This window comes from Rhamphochromis sp. 'chilingali' (genome assembly GCF_963969265.1).
Source record: "Rhamphochromis sp. 'chilingali' genome assembly, chromosome: 13".
Classification (NCBI taxonomy): Eukaryota; Metazoa; Chordata; class Actinopteri; order Cichliformes; family Cichlidae; genus Rhamphochromis; species Rhamphochromis sp. 'chilingali'.
This window is the reverse complement of record NC_137940.1, coordinates 21,822,049-21,843,646: the sequence shown is the minus strand read 5'-3', so window position 1 is coordinate 21,843,646 and position 21,598 is coordinate 21,822,049. Positions and strand designations below refer to the sequence as shown.

The window sequence follows — 21,598 nt, the reverse complement described above, 5'->3', positions numbered from 1 at the left end:
TTGGACAGCAAGAAGAAACAGGCCAGTCGTCTTCCAAAGAACACAGGGCATGCTGACCTTACAGTTCCTTTTATTCACACATTCAAAGGATTTTAGCAAGAACTTTCAGACTGAGCAGCAGTGCAAGCTTGCCGGGCTCAACTGGAACTACGGCAGGCTGCTGACCGAGCTTGTCAGGGGTCTTAGTTTTGGTTTTAGACCAGTGCTATCAGTTTTGTTTTGGGTTTTTTTTGTATTTGTAAATCAGGATCCTGCATCACAGGATGGTGGGAGGTGAAAACCCACACAGTCACAGGAAGAAGCCAAAAGCAAGCCACGAGTGCGAGCCACTTCACCGCCGTGCTGCCCCATCGTGGGTTTCTTCATTCTTATAAGCAGTTCAACCGGATTTTATATGAGGAAAGTACTTTGGTGCTGTTATTGCACTGAACACAGACGTGCGAGTTGTCTGAGAGGATAAGGCCGACGCCCCTGTGACCACAGCTGCTAGTGTTATTAGGAGTTGATTCGTGGGGCTGTAGGCAACCTCCCTGTGTGAGGCTGCAAGAGGAATGCCCAAATTGACCAGAAGAAAAGTTTCACTGATTTAAAAAAAAAAAAAGAAAGAAAAAAGGGAAACTTCAAAACAGAGACAAATTCCAAGAGCTTTCTAAATGATTGTAAGCTCTATTGAAGAAGGCAAAGGGAGGTCCAGCTTTTGGAAGTCAAACATAAAAAAGCCAAACTGGTGTTTAGTTAACTCTGTGAGGTCGACTTTACTCTAGCCCTATTTTTTATTTTGGGAGGATGGGGGATGTTCGTTTGCTCTTCTGAGTTTCCTATTCTTCTCTTTTTAAAAAAAAAAAAAATAGGCATAGCATTAGAGCATAGCATTAGAGCTAGGGTCGATTAGACCTCAGATAACAGCAAAAAGGGATTCTTGTCCCTCATAAACACGAAGCAATAATTGTAAGTATAATCAAAGGTTTATTAACCAAATTCCAAGAGCTTTCTAAATGATTGTAACGTTAAATGTAACATTTTACATTACACATTTGTTACAAAATTACAAGTAATTAAGTCCATAATGGAATTATACGAATGTATTTACATGAAATTAAATGGTACTGGTTACATGGTTACATACATGTAATCAGATTACTTAAAATCAACATTTTGAGCATGATTTTTTTTTTTTTTTTTTTTTTTTTGAGTGCAGGGTTGTAAAATTAAAAAGTGCTGGGACTCGCTGTAATGCTGCGAGAACATCCTTTGAACACATCAAACTAATTACGAGCTTTTTGATACGGCGCACGAGTTCAGTGTTCAGAAGAAAAAAACACCGCCGCAAAACACAACCCCCTTCTCACACATTTAAGATGTACTCGCACAAGGTATGACTGCTGTAGCATGATTGTTGTGTGTGTGTCCCCAAAAACCCCTGCTGATTGACTCTCGCATTACTCTTTCCCTCTCTCGCTCTTTCTTTTCGATCACACGTGCTTTCAAATCGTGCTCCTTCAACTGACATTTTAGTCATTCTGTGACTCAATTAGGGAAGGGGTGACACGTTGTCCTCGCACTAGCTTGTTAATTACTTAAGAAAATGTTCACAAAGACATCTGTTGTTGAGAAAGCGTTAGAAATCCATGCGCAGCGTGCGCAAGTCCAAATGAGCTGCACCCAGGTCCAATTCTTCAAGCGAGCCGGGAAAGAGTTTGCTTAATCGCTAATCAGACAAACTGGACTTGGGGGCAAAGGAGCCTGATGCGACGCCTCCTGTAGCTGTGTTTTAGAATCAGCCTGCTTTGCTGCGCCTGGCAGAGGGTCGAATCTGTGCTTATCAAAGGCATTTTAGAGCGAGACGCGCTGCCTGGTGTCAGAGAGCTGCGTTTCAGTCGGAGGTCGCGGCTCCTCCGACAGGATGAGAGCCCAAAACACACGTTTAAAAGCACCCAAGAAACACGGGGCCATTTGAAGTGGTCAGCTGTGTAATCTTAATCCAACTGAATATTTATGGAAAGAACTGAGACGCACTGTTGGGATAAAAGCAGCCATAAACCTGAAGGAAGTGCAGTCGTTTTTAGTGAAGTTTTAGAAAATTCAGAGAAGGGCATTTGTTCTACAAACAATAAAAATCATGTCGGGTAAAAGGAAAATATCAGTTTTATTTTTAAGCAAACAAGGTCTCTGATTAGGATGTAAGAGTCATGTAAGTTCAGTTTTACATCATCAGTGTTTTTACGCCTTGTTATTGTTTCTGTGGACAGATCCGCACTAAAAGGAGGAATTACTTATCTCGATGCAGTGTTACGTCTCCGCGAATTTAGTCTGCAGTCTGTTCATTACAAGGATAATGTGTAGCTCGTTACAAAAGAGAGTTATCTCTGGATACAGTGGTGCCACTTTCCTTTTAAACGGGATTTCTGTCCTTATAAAAAAGGGTTTACAGTAGCTCAGGAGGACTTTGTACTGTTTTTCTCAACAGTCTAACTAAATCCACTGGTTGTTTGTTCTTATGCTCTGAAAGGACCCATGTAAATGCTTTTGAAACAAGAGTAAGGAGTGGTTCCATCTGTTCAGCTTTCACTTCATTTTACCGTAGGTAAGCTGTGGCATCTTTACTGCTAGCTTACAGCAGGAAAAAACATCATGATTTGGGTTAAAATCCACTTTCTACAATGATAAATGCATATGTGAAAGCTCCACTCTGGCCCCAAATGTAAAGAAAAAAAAACATGCTGTGCAACATGTTGACATTTTGAATTCATAAGCATATTAAGAATGTCCCTAACATACACAATGCTAAAAATAAGATTATCACTCAGGACTATTCTTCAGCTGCAGTGGCTGTGGCCATCTGTACTATGTAAATTAGAAGGTATTAATCTTGTTGCTTCGGCAGTGTCGCAAATTTACTCCAGGAGTCTCACAGTAATGCTATTCACTGGGATGACCTAATTGCCTCTAAATACCTATATTTCAAGTGACGGTGTTGTCTAGGCAGGAGTATGGAGGTGTAATATAATTTTGCAAAACTAGGCTAGTGTCTCAGTCAATGTCACTTTGAACTGCAGTGTAATAAATACAACACCAGACAAGCAAGAAACAAAAGAAAGTAGCATGTACAGTTTCACTGTACAACCTGTTTCAACTAACTTTGTCCACCTTGTCTCACTAGCACCAGCCCTGCCCACAAGTACTATCTGGCCATGGACCCGAGGGGGGAAGTTCTGTATGTGTCTGACACCAGCAGTCGCAGAGTTTACAGGGTGAGGAACCTCGGGCAGCCAAAAGATCCATCTCGCAATCTGGAGGTAGTTGCTGGGACGGGGGAGCAGTGTCTACCTTTTGACCAGAGCCACTGTGGAGAGGGCAGGAAGGCCACGGAAGCTGCACTCAATAACCCTCGAGGTAGGACAGCCTTCAGCCCTCCAGGTGAATATTTACAGATCTGTTGGTCGGTACACACGGATCAGTTTGGCAATATGTGGTGCATTTAGCTGGAGTCGTTGCCTTTGGCTAGAAAAACAGCCGTAAATATCAGGATTTTGATATTGGCGCGGCTTGTTACGCACCCACATTTTATGCGGACTGATTGTGCTTCAGCACATCTCACCGTTCAGTTTCATTCCAGTGCCTTAACTATCAGGATTGAGATCATTATAGGACACAAAGCTTCTATGACAATCTCAAAACGCCACACTGATAACATTGGAACAGTGATACTCTGTGTGCTTTAAACATCTTTGGTTCAATATCCATGTGAGCGAGTGATAGCATCTTTTTAAAATCATAATATTGATAAAAAGGCCTTAGATACTTTATCATGCTTTCATTACTATACTGATAAATCCATTTCAGTCGGATGCTTTTTCACAATATATTGAGTTATTGATTATTTAGATATTATATATTAAGTATGAGTGATGCTGCAGAGCTAAAAAAAAACTATAAAAGCATGTATGCTTAAGAAGAGAGCGTGGTGAGCTCTTGTTATGGAAAGTAAGTGACTCTCAAATCATTGTACCAGCAGGAAGCTGCAGCCACAGTGAAGTGCATGCAAACGGGGCTGATTAACTCACTGAAAACAGCCACAGAACGTTGAAAATTCAGTGTAACAACGATCCCAATGTTGTGCACCGCTGCCTCGGAAAAAGGTCATAAAGACCCGGTTCATGCCATGTTATTATGGTTTCTTTCTGCCTTTCCTCATCACTGTAGAGCTGGCCGGGACAGTAAAGGCTAATTACAAGCTACGAGCACGGCTGGAGTAAAGACAGTGCGGCTATGGGAAGATAACCTGTGCACACATGTAGCAGTGAGCAAGGAAAGAGAGATAGCCCTTTACAAATCTTTACAAATGAATGCAAGCTGCACAGCCAGTGTTAAACATATTCAGTATTATGGACATGGCCATTTGGTTATTGTTTTCTTTATAAATTATTTTTCCCTGCATTTTGTGTACAGGATACATTTTTGGATTTAATGTGCACAGTGAGCTCATGTTCTGTTTGTCAGACGAAGGATAATTATAGTGCAAAGTGATTAACATGACTCTTTAAATTATCCCGCCGACTTCAGAGCACGTTTCAGTCGGGTGTATACTTATTATAATGAAGCGAAAATTAGCCGTGCACCTATTGCAGGAATGACTCATGTTTTGACCAAAGTGACATTTAAAGCTTTGTTTCTCATATGATTTGTTGAATTAGCACGTGCACCACATGCCCTCAAATATTTAGATAATCCCATGGCATTAAAATTATGTTTAATTGGTTCAAAGCTCCAACTGTTCACTGCCACAAAACACCCCATCACAGTCTCACCAGCAGCCCAGCTACACGGATAGATTGATGGATTCATGCTGGTTGTGCTTTTTCACCACCCTGCCGTCATTATTTTTTATTTTTTTTATGTAAATTGATTTAACCAGGCACCACTATTATATAATGCAGTTGTTATATAGCTCCTGCCATTCATTTGTACGGTGCTAAAACTTGAAAGTTGCCTTTTAAAGTCTTTACCTAATTTACCCTAAAAAATAACAGTAATACTGTTATTTTGCTGGATTAAAAGCAGACTGTCTGCCAGGGTACAGCTAGACCTTTTCCACAGCAGACACTTTGCCATGGCACAGTAGGACCAGCACAGGTGTGACTAATAAACTAATAATCATGGCTGCAGTCCACTGAGGTGCTCTAGTTTCAGGCTCTGGTATTATGTATGCTGACTCACTGTCAGGGCTTACACTTCAATGGAATAAGGCCATTGTTAATGCTGTTCGCTGCACCTGTGCTTTTCTTGCTTTAACAACTCCAAATGTCTCTGTGGTTCAAAACACCCCACAATGTAATGACTGGAAATGGAAAGGGGAAAAAAAAATCTATTCTTCATTCCACGGACTTGTCCACAAAGCCTAATTTAGACGAATTACCAGAAAATATGTCATGAGGATGTGACTTAGAGCATGCTTTCCATCATTTTTTTTGTGCTGACTGCTCATGGTAACACAGTGCACCCTCGAAGCTGCAGTCGGCACACAAACACATGTACTTACTTAGGTTTCAGGTCGGGTTGTGTTCATGGACATTTACTTTGTGTAAGCACCATTTTTTCACCTTTTCTTTTTAAAAAGAAACCATTAAGTTGATGAATTAAGCATAGCCTAAGTAAACTTAAACGTAAACCCAAATTACTATCACACCTGCAAACAAGTTGAAAAAAGAAATCAGATGTAGGGATACAAACATGTGTGAGAAGTGTGTAAAAATCTTGAGCCACCCTTCGTTTCTTTATATTTTGCTTGTGATGAGCCACAGATAGCAAACTATAAAGCCTTACAGGGTGACTCAAGACTTTTGCACAGTACTGTGTCTTGCATTAAACTTGTATATGTTTAGTTTGAGTGCAAATGTGTGGCAGTATTATGATAAATCAATCAAACATCGATAAGTTTGAATCATGAATTCATTAGAAAGTAAAAAATAAAAGTTTCCAACCTTGAAACGCCAAGTTTATCATACATGACTTTTTAAGACCTCTACATCATCAGGGGGATTTTTATTTTTCATAAACAACATGTTTACAATCAGACACATGCTGTGCTCATACATGCAAATTTATATTATCAGAAGGTTGAACAAACACCTTTTACAAGGTTAGATTATAAACTATAATAACAGAAAGTTACAAAATTGTAACAAATTTTAGCATTCAATAGATTGTTTATGTGCATTAAATTAAGCAACTTACGAAATGATTAACTTATCTGCGTTTGATTCTCGGCTTTTAGGGAGAATGTTGGCAGTCGTGTCCTTGTATTTCACACAATATGTGTTTCAGATGGTCTCCTTTTGAATATACTTCAGATATTCGCTGCAGAAAATTCTACGCATTATAAACTGAAAGCCTAAATTTACCTATCTCCAAATTGTCCTGGTCTACTCCCTAAAATATTCAGTTTCAAATCCTTCTCTTTATGCACACTGTGGCTGTGGTAACAGTCATAAATTCCTGTGACGCAGAAGCGCTGTACTCTTCTGTCTCTTCTGTAGATTGATTAAATCGCCACGTTATTTTGCTCGTTTCTGGCTACAAGAGAAATATTTTTATCTTGTTCCTAGGGCAAGGGAAGTTTGATCTTTGTTAAAATGACAATAATAGTTCAACTAATAGGGTAAGCATGGCTTCCCCTGGCTTACAGGGGGAGAAAGCACTTGTAGGCATAAACTTAAACCAGAATATGCCTGTCATATTAAGCGTTTCTAATGCACAGAAGTCTGCAGATTTAGTTTTTCATTCCCTCCTAGCCTTAGCCGGGTTCAAGCAATTTAAATTAATGCACATACATTTCAGACATTAAGCCCGGGGTGTTGATTTGAATTGGTTAATCGTTCTGCCCTCACTTATTAGCTGACAGGAGTGGATTCCAGCTTTTCCTGCTATTGTCTGCCATTGCACGACTACATTTTAATTCCTTTTGTTCTGTCCTGGCTGTGAGCTGTAGCAAATTTAACTGGTCTTGTCTGACTTTTGTCATCAACCCACAGAATACCTGGGGTTAGGGATTATTTTTTTTTCTTTTCTTTTGGTCCCTTACACTCATAGCAGTTTGGACAATAGTGGTGAGAGAAACAGTCTTCGTCTATAAAGCGGTGCTGAATGTGTTTATTGTATATAGTGCTGCAAAATGTGTTCCAAAAGAAGAACGACAACAGATGGTGTGACCTCCGCAGGCTGATATAACCTCAATATCATAGCGACAGAAGCCTAAATGTGCAGAGAAACTGCAGCAAGTTCTCAGAGATTCTCACAACAGCTTATCTGTGTGTGTAAGAATCTGAGCTGTTTTAAAAACACAGAGAAGCAAACACAGACTACTGATTTAATTTATTTTTCTGTTAATGTTCATCTGCATCTTCACATTGCAGAGATCCATATTTTTGCAAGCGTATGTTGACAATTCATCTCAATTTAGCCGTCCTTCACACCCACACGTTATATCGTTTATTCTGTGATGTACTGTGCACCGTGACTGTATGCACAGACAAAGGGTGATGCAAATATAACTGCACAAGTACAGCTCCAGGTTGCCTACTGACTAATGCTACAGTTTGCAGTAAAGCTCGAGCGCTCGTATGCAGAAAAAGCTGCAGTTCACTTTATTTGGTCAGTGACTCTGAACTCAGAGCGGATTAAAATCAAATGTCATATGCTACATCAGTTGTCCTCCAGGATGTCACACTACAAAGGTTAAAATGGCAGATTTTTTGTTCCTGCCTTCCAGCGTTCAGTCTCCAAGTGTCACGGGAGATTTTTTAGCCACAGGCCTGTCACTCAGGCTACACCCACAGTCCTGCAAGGCCTGTTCTGTCAGTCATACTCAGCGTGCGCCTGCGACGCCGTCCGACGTCGGAGGCAGACAGCCGGTCGATACAGAGCGCAATAAATAAACGTAGCGTGCCTCCGTTCTTTAAATGTCACTAAACACAGGGAAGCTCCAGGTTTGATGGGGGATGTTTGATTTTAATTTCCTCCATCTTCTGGAGTTCATTCAGATATATAAAAGCGACGAGAGGAGGAAAAAAGAGAAACAAGAAGATGATAAGCGAAAAAGATCGCGGTTGACTCGTACTACCATTTGACACGTGATCTGTGGCCTTCTGCTCTGTGTATACGCGCTACTTACACCTTAGAACATGCCATATCTCTGCCTTCGTGCAGTAATAGAATATTCTGTCCCAAGACTCCTCTTGTTCACTCAGGGTGCGGTAATTTATACTGACTCATTGGAGTTCACAGAGTCTCTTCTGTGGCTATTGTGCTCCTACTAACCAGCTCTTATAAAGGATCTAGAGATTTCTGCCTGGAGCCCCTCGGTTCGCTGTCATCTATCTGCCACAGCCCACACTCCCCTCCTCCCATCACCCTCTCTCCAATGGTAATGAGTGGTAGACTTCACAGAGAAATAGCTGTCCCCTTCTTTTTTGAAGTTGTGTCTCTGTGATTCTCCAGCATTGATCTCGCCTCTCGTCCTCTGGTGAGCTCCTCGCTCCAAATTAGCACCTTCCTCTTTTTTCCTTACTTCTTCCATCTGTTTTTCTACCCCCCACCACCAATCGCGTCGATGAATCACCCCCGTGCCCCGGTGTTCAAATAGCAGCGGTAGGCCTGCTGCGACACATAATATTGTTGCAGCACGGCAAAACAGTTGTTAAACAGTAATCCATAATTTTAATTTAGCTGACAGCGTTGCGATGTTGCAGAGCGTTCTCGCTTATAGTCCCCCCCCTCACTCCGCCCCACAATAACCTAAGCTACAGGGATTATCGTGTGTCCTTCAAACATTCACTTATGAATACAAGATCTGGGGCATTGTTTGGAGCTGGCTGCACATTTGCTTCTGCAGTCAATTAGCTTGGTAAATAAAAGGCCTTGCTCCATTTAGGATGGATCCCATGTCTGACATGAAAGAGGCGTCAATCCCTCAGGAACAGGAACAGCCTTGGCTCACATTTTAGACTAATTCCGTTCACAGCGTAAAGGGGTCCCTTTTTTTGTTTGTTTGTTTTTTTAAGCAATCGTCCAATAAAAGACACACATATGTAAAAATAGCAGAGTGTTCTGTTTCTTTCATGTGTTGGTTTGGACAGAGGACTTCAGAGGGAGTCCGGTGATTGAAGGTTTAGTTGTTGGCGGCTGCAGTGTGCAGGTCTTATCTTTAATTTGTTGACTGGTCCCAGGCAGCAGAGCTGACATCCACAGAGAGAGGTGTGCGCGTCTATGCGCGTGCACGTGGTGGTGGGAGCACTTGCATTGTCAGTCTCTCTTTCTGACCCACAGGGGGCAGACTAATGCCCTTATCAGAAGCTGACATGCTGCCACCACATTTCTCCCTGTGCCCTGTCGGCCCGCTCTCTCTCCCCTCCCCTTTTTTCTTTTCTCTTCTCCACTGCTTTCATTCAGTCCCTTTCTTTGCAACTCTCTCTCTCTCTCTCTCTCTCTCTCTCTCTCCCCCCCCCCCCCCCCTCACACTGACAGACACATTTGTCCCCCATCTCACTCGGCAACACAGCTGCGAGGCACGCCATCGGTGATGAGATAGCGGGGCCTGGTTGCCGAATGAAGCTGTGGGGTTTAAACTGGTTGCGGTTATTTGCATGTTGAACAGCCTGGGTGTGTTTAAAAAAAAAAAAAAAAAAAAGAAAAAGCGTCAGAGCCACGGGTTAATACGCTTCACGTGGCACAGAGCTGCTCAGAGACCACGACAGCCAGGCTTTCATGCTGTACAGTAGCTGTCTTGGCTGGTGGTTGACATATAAGCAGCTTAGGTGAATGAATATCTTCACACACTGGGTGCTGGTCTCATTAACAGAAATAGCTGGAAACGCAGCAGCGCGCGCAGGATCACTTCCCAGTTTGTTTCAGCAGCGGTGAATCAAACGGTGCTTCGCTGTCAGCCAGGCCGCACTCAAACCATTAACTCAGAAAACACTGGTCCCCTGCCTCTGCTCAGGCAATGATGCCTTATGAGTGGTACTGTCCTTTAACTGCACCGCTCTAATCGCTGCGGCCTGCGTTCCACTTTTCTTAAATCTGCTGCTTCCCAAAACTGTGTAAGCGAGAGGCAGTGAGGGAAGTTCTGAGGTCTCCTACGGCTGCGAGGCTGGTCTGTGCCAGCTGCTCCGCGTTATAGCAGCGGAATGAAAATGCCATTGTTATTCTATCAAGTAAATACAGGCCCAGTACTGCCGATACCAACGCTGAAACTAATAACATGTCACAGTAACAGTGTGTCGTGATTTATGAGATGAATAATAATCAATTAGCAAATTCTAAACACATTTTAATGACCTGTAGAATACTGTAATTGTTACTTTCCGCATTAATTAGTTAATGCAACAAAACACAACTTTTAGCTTTTCATGTATTATGAAACTCTGTTTTTTGTCCGTCTCTAAAGCACTTTGGGTCGACTTCTGTTGTTCTAACTTGCTTCAGGCTATAAACAAAACAGATCTCACAATCAACAGGAAAAGGTTCTGACATTTTTCATAGTTCATGTTTAGGGATATTGTTTCTTTTCTAACAAAATAACTTATTTAACATGGCTATAGACAGGCTCAGAGTATATTCAATTAAAATAATACATTCTGTTATTTGAATGTCTGAATATAGTCTATAGATACTCAAATCTGCTAAAGTAACAGCTATGATGACCAACAGCACTTAATGATAAAGAGACCAGAGTAGGGAGGAGGGGGTGGAGTAAAGTGTAGCTGCACGAGATGAGCAGTGTTTGTGGAGACACATCTCCTGTTCTGCTGAACTTAGAGGATGGAAACAAACTAAAGTATTGATCCGGTTATGCTAATGTACATCCGAACACCAATACCAGCACTGCATTGATACTATAAATTAGATTGATCCACTGCTACTGCTATAGAAGTAGATAGATTGAAATATTATTATTGTTGGTATTGGTATCGGATCAACACTAGCATGATAGGAACGATACTTTAGTATGTTTCCAACCTCAAAGTTCAGCATGTAGGACACTGAATCGTGTTAAATAAATAATTTTTGTGGGAAAGAAAAAAATATACCTCAAACATGCACTGTGAAAAATGTCTGAAGCTTTTTCTGCTGGCTGTCACGTCTGTTTTATTTATAGCCTACAGCACATTTAAACAACAGAAGCCGACCCAAGTGCTTCAGAGACAGGCGTATTTACCTTCCAGGTCTCCAAAAAAAGCCCAGTTTCAAATACACAAAAAGTTTGTGTTAACTAATCATTGTGAGAAGCAAAATTCACAGTGATTTCATGAATGATGATTCACCTGGCATAGTGCTGGTGTTGGTATGGACCTGCGTTTACTTGGTGTAATTACTGGGTACTGGACTGATGCCGTATCACACAGCACTAAAGTGAAGTCCTACGGCAGGGTAGCTGATCTGTGCCGGCTGCTCTGTGTTATGACGCCGGAATGAAAATGCCATTGTTATTCTACCTCTGGCTCCCATAGCATTTAGTGCAGAGAGACAGTTGCACCTCGCAAAACAGGAGAGCGGATTAAATTGATAGAGAAACAGAGGGAGCTCAGGACCGAGGGAGGAGGAGAGTTAAAGATAAAGCGAGTGCAGCCGAGAATGAAAAATAATGACATTAATAGAGAAAAATTGAAAATGGAGAGAACCAGAGAATGCATGAAATGGATGAGGAGAGAAATAGAGCGAGAGTGGACTGAGTGTTTCGCATCCAAATCCGACAGCATGCAGCAGTCCCACTCCTCATCTGCATATTAAACTGGCCCTGTGGCTGCTTTCCCGCTCAGTGGGTCAACTATCATTGTTTTTGTTGGTTTAAACAGAGCGCTGTTTCACAAAAACAAGGGCATATGATAAGTCACACTGCGTTTTTTGAACTCAAAGATTCGGTTCGTGTGTGAGCACGTGCACGTGCGCGCACAGCCTGCCCCCGTGTTTCCTTTCGCATTGACCGAGCTTTTGTCTTTGCCCCTGGACATTCCTGCATTAATGATACACACATGAATTAATCACACAGCAAGGCAAACAGCAGCATACTCTATGATAATGCAAAATAGAGGAGACGCCATTGGGTCATGCTAGTTCTACCGCAGCTCGTTTTCACACTGCAGCATCCATGATAATTAGGAGAGCGGCGGCGGTTTTGTCGAGGCAGAAATGCATCGTTGAGCAGCCACAATATGAAACTGTGCCAGAGACTCATTTTCTCTCAGAAATAATGCTAAGAATATAGCTGCCAGCGGCAAATCTGGAGGGCCAAGCAAAAGAGCGTGAGGCAAGGCACATAGCAACGCAGGTACATCAGGACTTTTTCAGCAGGTGAGCCAAGTTTGACATAGCTGGGGAAAGAATTGCAGACACATGGCCCGTGTCATGTCTGCATTTTTACTGCTGACTTTGTCGCTGTATGAAACAGTGACAGGCCCTGCTCGACTGCATTGCATTAAAAGATAACTCTGGGTAAATAATGCATGCAGCCTCACTTTATGCCGCGTGTTTTTCTGAAAATTTCCAGCTGACCCACTGCCACAAGTCACACTAGGCTCTTTCCAGATGGTCTAATGAAACACTTGACAATAAAAAAAACACTAGAGCTCTGATGCTGAATGTTCTTTCAGTCACAGCTAAACAGCTTGGGTTTTTATGAACATATACACAGAGAGAGAAAGTCAGTTTTTTAGTTTTCTGTCAGTGCTTTTCAAATAGGCTTTAACTGCTGATCTGGTAATACTGGTGACCAACACGTTGTCATCAGTTTAAGTGGGAATCAGTTTTGCACCAGTTATAAGAGCTGAAGTGCTTTGGACTGCACTGGACTGCTAATAATACACAACTGTTAATAATGTAATCTAGAAACTGTAAAACTGCCACTTTCAGAAACTGTAAGTTCTGTTTGTCTGTGGTCAAGAGAACGCCGCTGCTCTGCACTGTCAAACAAATGTCAAACTTTCTGTTTGGGTTTGTCTTTCTGGGACTCAAGTCCCACAGGGGGCATCCTGGCTTTGTGACAAGGTCACGCTACTTTGGCGTTGTCATTATTTATGAGAGGTAAAGACGTTGCTTGTCAGGAATTGTTGACATATGTCATTTAAGCATCTGAGCAATGTTTTCATGCTTTTGCACTGGTGACAGCTGTGGCCAGAACTGCTGCATTTAAGGACTTGTCTGTCTGCTCTCATGAAAGTGATATTTTTGGTGCGTCTTTAGGGAATTTAAGTGAGTTTTTCGGGATTCTTCTAATATGGTAGAAATATTTACGTGTAAAAAAGCCACCCTGGCCTAAGAAAAAGTACATAGTTCACAATAACTGTTAGCTAATCACGACAGGATGTTACACAAATGTCAGATGGCATGAAAGATGAAGTGATGTTCAGATTTCAAAGGTGAAAGGTCAAATTCACTCTGTAGCGTTTGGAGAAAAGACACTCTTCTGGCCCTTCCTCGCCAACATCACTCAGATACTGGACTGATGTTAGTAATCTTAGGGATTCACCGCGAAATCTGTACTGTAGATAAAAGCATTTATGTTTTAGAAGCTGCAGAACTCCATATTTGGAGGATTTTCTGCTTTCGTTGGTTCAACATTGTGTTTTGTTCAGAATTAGCCTTATGTATAAAACTTACAGGGATGTTAACTCCAGCCTGACTGGCTGGCTGAGGCTTGCAACCAGTCCTAGACTTTCTGGTGAAGAATGCTTTGAGTTTGATTAGACAGCTCTTTTCAGCTCCTTTCAGACAGAATGAGGACTTAGCTGTCAGTCAACAAAAATAAGTTCAACAAAACTCCAAACTGTGGATTTTTCAGTTTATTATATTTGCTAAAGTACATTCGCCTGGACCTCTGCTGGCCTTCTGTACAGTCCTAAAGAGAACACTTTTCAATAGATGCATGCTACAGCATCCACAATGTGTTATTCTGCATGAGTAATAGCAAGTAATGTGAAATGAGTCTGATTTTTAAAATTATGATTGGACAAAGTCATTTACTGAAACAGCTTTCTTTGCTGCCTTACAATAAATGCAGATGGATTTTGTATGTAAAGTGACCTTGGGTTTCTTGACAGGTGCTAATTCTGATTTAATATTCTGATTTTTATTATAAACCCTTTGGAAGATTTTAAAATTTTTCAGTCAGGTACTTTAATTCATAGTGTGCCAAAAACATTTTGGAGCTTCAGAAATCCCTTACAGGGGAGAATATATATACTCCTCTGTCGTCACACACATAAGGACTTGAGTGGGCTCCCATTCTTAATCTATAGGTTTTAGTATAATGTTGGCCCACCCTTTGCATCTATAACAGCTTCAGCTCTTCTGGGGAGACTTTATGCAAGTTTTAGGAGTGTTTATGGGATTTTTTTTGACCATTTTCCCAGAAGCTCATTTGTCAGGCACTGATGTTGGAAGAGATGCCCTGGCTCGCAGTTGTTGCTCTAATTCATCCCAAAGGTGTTGTGTCAGGCTGAGGTCAGGACTCTGTGCAGGCCAGTCAAGTTCTTCTACACCAAACTCACTCATCTATGTTTGTATTGATCTTGCTTTGTGCACTAATGAGCAGTCATGTTGGAACAGGAAGGGGCCATCCCCAAACTGTTCCCACAAAGTTGGGAGCATGATGCTTGGAGGATGATGCTTGGTGATGTTGCTTGGTGATGTTGCAGCTGCTCGGCCATGGAAACCCATTCCATGAAGCTCACTGATCTTGCGCTAATCTGAAGGTATCATGAAGTTTGAAGGGCTATAGTGACTGACTCTGCAGAAAGTTTTCGACTTCTGAGCACTATGAGCCTCAGCATCTGCTGACCGCACTCTGTGATTTATGTGGCCTAGATGAGTTGCGGTTGTTCCCAATTACTCCCACTATGTTATAATTCCATTAACAGTTGACTGTGGAATATTTAGTAGTGAGGAAATTTGCCTGCTGCACAGGTGGCATCCTATCACGGTACCATCCTGGAATTCACTCAGCTCCTGAAAGCGACCCGTTCGTTAACAAATGTTTGTAGAAGCGCTCTGCATGACTAGGTGCTGGATTTTTTATGGGTTTATATGGGATTTGGATGGGTGGGTGAATACTTTTGGCAGTTTGGTGTAAAATCGGTTGGATTTAGTTGTTGACTAACACATAGAATAGAGCATTCCACACAATATATTTTATTTATTGCCATAAATGGTCCCCGACAGTGACACATTACACCTTTAACATTTCTAGCAAACTTTTTTGCTGACCCATTGACTCAGGGTTTCAGAGACCTGGTAGTCCTCAGATCTAAGAGTATTAAAACATGAGATGGAATTCATCTAATGGTAGTAGAGGGATGGTCAGTTGAACTTTATTTTTTAGCTGAATCAGATAGATGAATCAGGCTTATCTGGGATTACTTGGAAGAACAGGGACTGCTTTCAAAAATTATTCGTGCTACGTTCTGATAAGGTCAGGGTCAGCGGAAAACTGATATTCTGAGAAGAAATTGTCTGCTGTCAAGGTATACACAGGACAAAAGAAAGTACGATTATACACTAACAACAAGGCTCTGCCTTTACAATGCCTCCTATTCAAGCAATAAATAGGTGGTACGCTATAGAGACTGACAGCTACCTTGTTTGTAGTCGGAGTGTGTAGAGTAGCTTCAGAGAGATTACAGAAGCTCACTGTGTGTGTAATGAAGCGCAGAGTCAATAAGACATGCAGGCTTAAGGCCAAGGGCTGAGCCTTTGCGCCAAAGGTGCAACATGTGTGCCAGTCAGCAAACTTGTATATGCTCGTTTTTGATTGACAGGCCGCTGGTCGCCGGACTGTCTGTGTTTCCGATTCTGAAGGGACAGGCAGTTAGTTATGGAAGCCTCGTTAAAGGTATGTCAGGCTGACAACGTCAGTGTGATCATGGGAAATGTAACACACGTGTCCCTTTAACTGGTCGGGATGGCCACTGCTGGCAGCTGGCCTGTCAACCTCCACTGGGAGCTTGGCACACTGACAGGAGGAGTGGAGCTTTGCTACCGCGGAGGAATAAATTGCATTTACTTGAGGTGAAAGCCCAAAATACGGGCGATACACACAGATGGACGCATTTGTCTCGGTCACGGGGGTGGAGGGAGTTCTGATGAGAGGGGAGAGAAAGTAAACTCGTGCTTGCTGTTAGCCAGTCAGTTCTTTAGACGTACTGGGCAGAAAGATGAAAAAGCGGAGCGATGGTAGCGGACGTACTTGCACATAGCAGTTTAGCTGAATCTCCCTGTGTGAGAGTGGGGGTCAGCAGCTGTTAAAGGGGTGGAAAAACAGAGCCAGTAATTGTTCACACCTGGGCACTATTATCACCTGCAGCTCTCCAAGAGTCCATTTGTCACATCTCAACCCGAGGATGTGCTCACACAGTTGTTTGGGAAAACGATGAGGCAAAATCTTAGATGGCTGTGATAGAGACTACACTGGTGCTGCCTCTGGCTAGGACACTGGGATGTCTTTGTACGTGGGATACTTTGTTTGGGTGGAAGCTGCATAGATTTGCACTCTATAGTAGTTTTCTGCCGCTCTTCCGTTTGCTTTTTTTCAGATGTCAGAACATTTGTTCCTCCCATCTGATCCCACTTCCTGTTTTTTGTTGCTGTTTTTTCTTTTTTGTTGTTGCCATTTTCATGGCATCATGCAATATTGCCACGATGGCGTGTTTGGGAAAAGAGCGCCTATTGATAGACCTTCTTGTGTTTTGTTTGATGTTCTAAACAGTGCGACATAATCTGCAAGACACTCGCACAGATCCCAAACCCCTCAGCCTTTCATGGAGCTTTCTAGTCCAAAGCATTTCAATTGCTTTTTATAATTGAGTTTGTCTGCCGCTTCTGTGATTGCTTTGGATCTCTCTTTTGCTATCAAACAAGGCAATTACCACCGAATCGCATATTTTTCTGAAAAAGAAAAGGGAAAAAATGTTTATTTGCATGAATATTAGCATGCAACTAATTCAAAATCTCCTTTCAGGTCTCTGCGTGCGAGAATTCCTCGCCTCGCCATACATGTGTAGTTGGGAACTATACCAGCTCAAAATAAAGGAGAACGCTATCAATAATTAATTAATGCGGGTTAATATGTTAACAAACTTATAGTGGTTGGTAATTAGATGAGCCACAGTGTCTGATTCAGACTTAATTACTAAGCCACTGTCTGTTCTGTGGGGCTTCAATGAATAATTAATTACAAGAAGCATGAATTATTTCTGCTTACCAAAGATCCACAAGAAATACACGCCTCTGCTATTTGGTATTGATCGATAGAACGTGTTTGATTGGGGAAATAGGAGCAACTATAGCACAGCAGTTAGGAGATGAGCATGTCATAGATTATAGAGCCGTTTGCTGCAGAAGGTGCAGGATCGGGGACTGATTGCAGCACTAGCAAAATGTGTACAGCACAACTTTTTCTTCTTTGCACAGGTGTGCAATCAAACATTGTGTGAAATGAACACATTTGGACTCACACATATACCACAGAGTGCACAGAGGCGTTTCACAATTCTGAAATTGAATGAGGCGGTTTATTTTCCCTCCTTTAGTGCACATGGGCGACCCAAGTGTCTTGATGAAAGTTGTGCGTGCGTGTGTGTATCTGCAGACGCTCTGATTTACCCGCTCTATATTTGCATATGCACAATGTGATTAACTGCCAAGCCTTATCTTTTCCGCCTAGCTTCTTCATTGCATGCATTGCGCGCACACAAACACTCACACACCCACAAGCTGCCGCGAACATGTGCACACATTCACACTTTTACGTACCGGCAGCGTTGTGTGTTTTCAAGGAGAAATGGTGAAGGTGAGGTGCAAACCACACAGCAAGCTAAAGACTCTGAGACAGTCTGTTATTCAGCTTCACTCACAATTGGACTGCAGCAGTTAGTGAACCCTGCAGGCTTTCCCCAGCTAATGTGGTTGACTTTATTTATGGCCAGTGTGCCTCGCTTGGGCCAGTCGTGCAGGTGAAACTGTCTATCGCTCTGCATTCAGTTGTCAGTCACATACAGTTACTTTGTACAGAAATGCCACGGGCCATAATCAGCTCCAGCTCGCATCATTTACTGTAGATGTTGTAATAATATGTCAGTCCATGTCATTAACACTCACTGGGCCTGGGGGATACGGGAGGGCAGATTGAATGGCTTACACCTCGGGCTGCTGGCACCCTGTGTGTGTGTGTGTGTGTGTGTGTGTGTGTGTGTGTGTGTGTGTGTGTGTGTGTGTTCCTCTCCCCCGTGTGTTGTGCTGTGATTGTGTGGGTGCGTCAGAGTTTTCATATATAAACGAAACTGTGCAAATTATGCTTTCTTCTCCTGTTTACCACATCCCTTTACATTGTGTTTCTTCTGTACATGTACGTGCTGGTTAACTGCCTGTCAGACACTGATGTGTGTGTGATTTTACGTTTCTTCTCTCTTTCGTCTATAGCAGCACCTCTTTTGGCAGCTTTGCTGTCAATGTTTGAAAGGTGAAAGTACTGTTAAGGAAAACTTGAATAGCACCATAAGGCTGACTTCCTGTGCTCTCGAGTGCTCAGGTCTTAGCAGTCACTGTGCACCACACACACACACACACACACACACACACACACACACACACACACACACACACACACACCACATCCTGATGTTACTGTAAGCCTGTAGTGTTGTCTCCGAGTGCTACTAAATAAGATATATAATCCACAACTTGTGTTCTAATGACCGTATTACACATTATCTTCTTTCTCACCTTACACCTTTCCTCACCTCTCCCTCGCTCTTTGCTCAGAGAACTCCTGGTGGCATCCTCTCTTCAAATAGCTGTAATCAACACTGATGTTCTCTAAGACCCCTCTCTTCAAGGCATTAATCAGATTGGATTGTACTGCATTGCCACAGGGGGCCGTTAGAACTGATATTCTTTTGACAAGGACACAGAACAAAGAGATTCTTTGATTGAGAGTGATTGGACTGTAATGGTTAATTGGAGCAATTCCTCATCACGACCTCTGTCTTATTACCATCCTTCTTCTCTTTCCCACCTCTTTTGGCACTGTCTGTCTTTTCCCCCCCTCTTTGGCTGCATTTTCGTCTTAAATCTGAGCTGCATGTGAATAGCGTCACTGTATCATCCTCCCCTTCCCTCCACTCCCTCTTCCCTCTGTTTTTTCCAAGGTCACCGCAACTCAGTCTAATTCACTTTTCTTTGATGATAAAATCCTGTCCCAACTTTAGCCAAATGTCCGTTTCCCCGTGGAGTTGAGATTTATCTCAATTACTTCTCCACCGGTGTGTCTGCCAGCTTCTAAACATGAGTATCAGAGTGCCAGGTTCACCCAGGGAGAAACAGTAAATCTGTTGATGTCTTCTGAGTATCCATTGGCTATACGGCGGGGCTGTAAATTCCCTTAAAGCAGCACACAGCTTTATAAAAGACAGCAGGAAATCCAGTCCCTGACAAGGAGAATGTGGACTAATCTACCACCTTTTCAATAAATACGGCAAAATGCTTTTAAATAACACATAAACTGGTGTAAATCCTGTCACCAATGTCGAGCAATAACAGCAATATTTCTTTATTTTCGTACTTGTGTGTGAATGAATAAGACTTTGTTTACTGTTAATGGTAGTTTGGCATCTATTTAGAACCTGTTTGTATAAATATGTGATATGCCGATCCCGAGTATGCGTAATAAGGATGTCATAATACAGGAAAAAAACTAGCGGGAAGTGGGAATTTAGGCTGGAAGTCTGTGAGACCAAGGCGGGCAAAGAAAGAATAATATCCAGGGACAGAGGGAGAGAACAGAAATCAGTATTGAGGGAGAGTCCTGGCTGACTCGTCATGTCCTTGTGCAGGATTTATGAGCTCTAAGATCAGGGACAGGTTTAGCAAGAAAGTGCTAGGAGGAGGAATGGATGGGAAAGTGAAAGGAAAGTAGGAGGAATACGAGGATGGTGTTACAGCAGGGAGAAAGTGCCAAATTTCAGGCCTAAGTGGGCTCAGACTGCACTGTGGGTTGAGACGTCCCTCTTGCATAATAGCAGGTGACAGGAGGAAGAATGGCAAGGCCAAGAGGAAGAGATGGAAGAATAAAAAATGGGCTGAATAGAGAGAAGATGAAAAAAAAAAACAGAGCCTAAACATTATCCAAGCGCCAGAGGTCAGTGATTTGATTAACACCTGCGAGATACAGGGCAAGACACAGAGAGCGCGACAGCAAACAGAAAGCAAAGGACAAGAAAAAAGCAAAGAGAGGAGGGGGAAAGAGAGAGTGGAGGAAGATCAGGTTAGGGAGGATGGAGAGCTGGGGAAATGCAAGACGAGGAGTGGAAAGGTGTTGCCGAGGAGGGCTGAGGCTGTGTGGGTGCTGTAATCTGTTTGTGTCAGAGAAATGATGAAGGGGCCAGGAGGGAGAGCTCTGCAGTTCACCTTCTGGCCCCTGGAGGAAACACACTGACCCTGGCCCTCCCCCTTTGCCCACCTCCCTTTTCCACCACCACTCCACCTGCGCGATTTATGACTCACAGGGTCGGTCCAGGGTTGCTCGGTCTGAGGACATTTGTGAATCTAGTTGCGGCGGCAGTGCATCACTTTTTTTAGTGCGCGTCTACGTGCGTGTGCACGCGTTGAACACAAAGCATGTGTAAAGAAAGCTATTGTATGTCAAGGAGGATGAGACATTAGAGCTACCCGGGGAAAGGTCAGTAATGATTTTTATCCTGGGCTCTCAGAGCGAACAGAGGCACATCTCGAAATAATCCAGCGTGACAGAGTTTGGAAGGAGAAAGACTGACAGAACTAGAAAAGATGACTGAATGATGGGGGAGTAGTTGTACTGCATACTGATGATTTCACTCCACTGCCCATTTTAATCACGATAAGCTGAATGTCTCAGTGAGCCCATTAAATCTTAAAAACAAAACAACAACAAAAAAACAACTTGAAACAATTATCTTCTGTTCCAGGAAATTTCCACTGTGTTCTGACATTTTTTAAAGCTGAACTAATCAATATTCTTTAGATATGAAAGAAATGATTCAGTGACTCTGTGTTCCTGTCAAAGGGGTCACTTTTAGTAAGGAAGCCACACATAACTCCCCTCAGCTCCACAGTGTGTTTTAGCATATTTTGTTTATCTTATGACTTTGCAACTTTTTAATGTTTTGGTTCACAAAACTACACTCATCATTTCTGGCTCGAACAGGCAATGGATAGAGCTCTGAGAAGTCGTTATGTACAACATGCTGCTTTACCTTCATATTCAGGGGTCACCATCTTGGCTAGAAGGTCCAATTATCAGTCATCAGATGAAGAATATGTGATGCCAGTGCTAGCTAATTAGCTTAGAGCAGCATTTTTTGTGGCATTGATGTCACGCTACAGTCATAGCAGGTAAAAAACAGCGCAAACAGAATTGTTGTGAACTTTGTTTTTCCCTTTAAGGACTGGGACCAGGCTTGTGACCATTCACAGTCATGCAGTGGCTGTCTTCAAACCAACTCTGACGCATCAACACGCTGATAAAACAACAATCAGGCAGAATCAGTCTGCCATCAGTCTCCTATTAGTTTGC

The 21,598-nt window shown here is 42.5% G+C and overlaps 1 protein-coding gene across 1 annotated transcript in view; it reads left to right on the top strand.

Moving 5' to 3' along the window:
- Positions 1-21,598, top strand: part of tenm1 (teneurin transmembrane protein 1) — a 198,384-nt gene that overhangs the window by 148,660 nt on the left and 28,126 nt on the right. Inside the window, exon 22 of the mRNA XM_080900924.1 lies at positions 3,161-3,393. Coding sequence (XP_080757050.1) covers positions 3,161-3,393 — 233 coding nt within the window. The remainder of the gene's footprint in view (positions 1-3,160; positions 3,394-21,598) is intronic.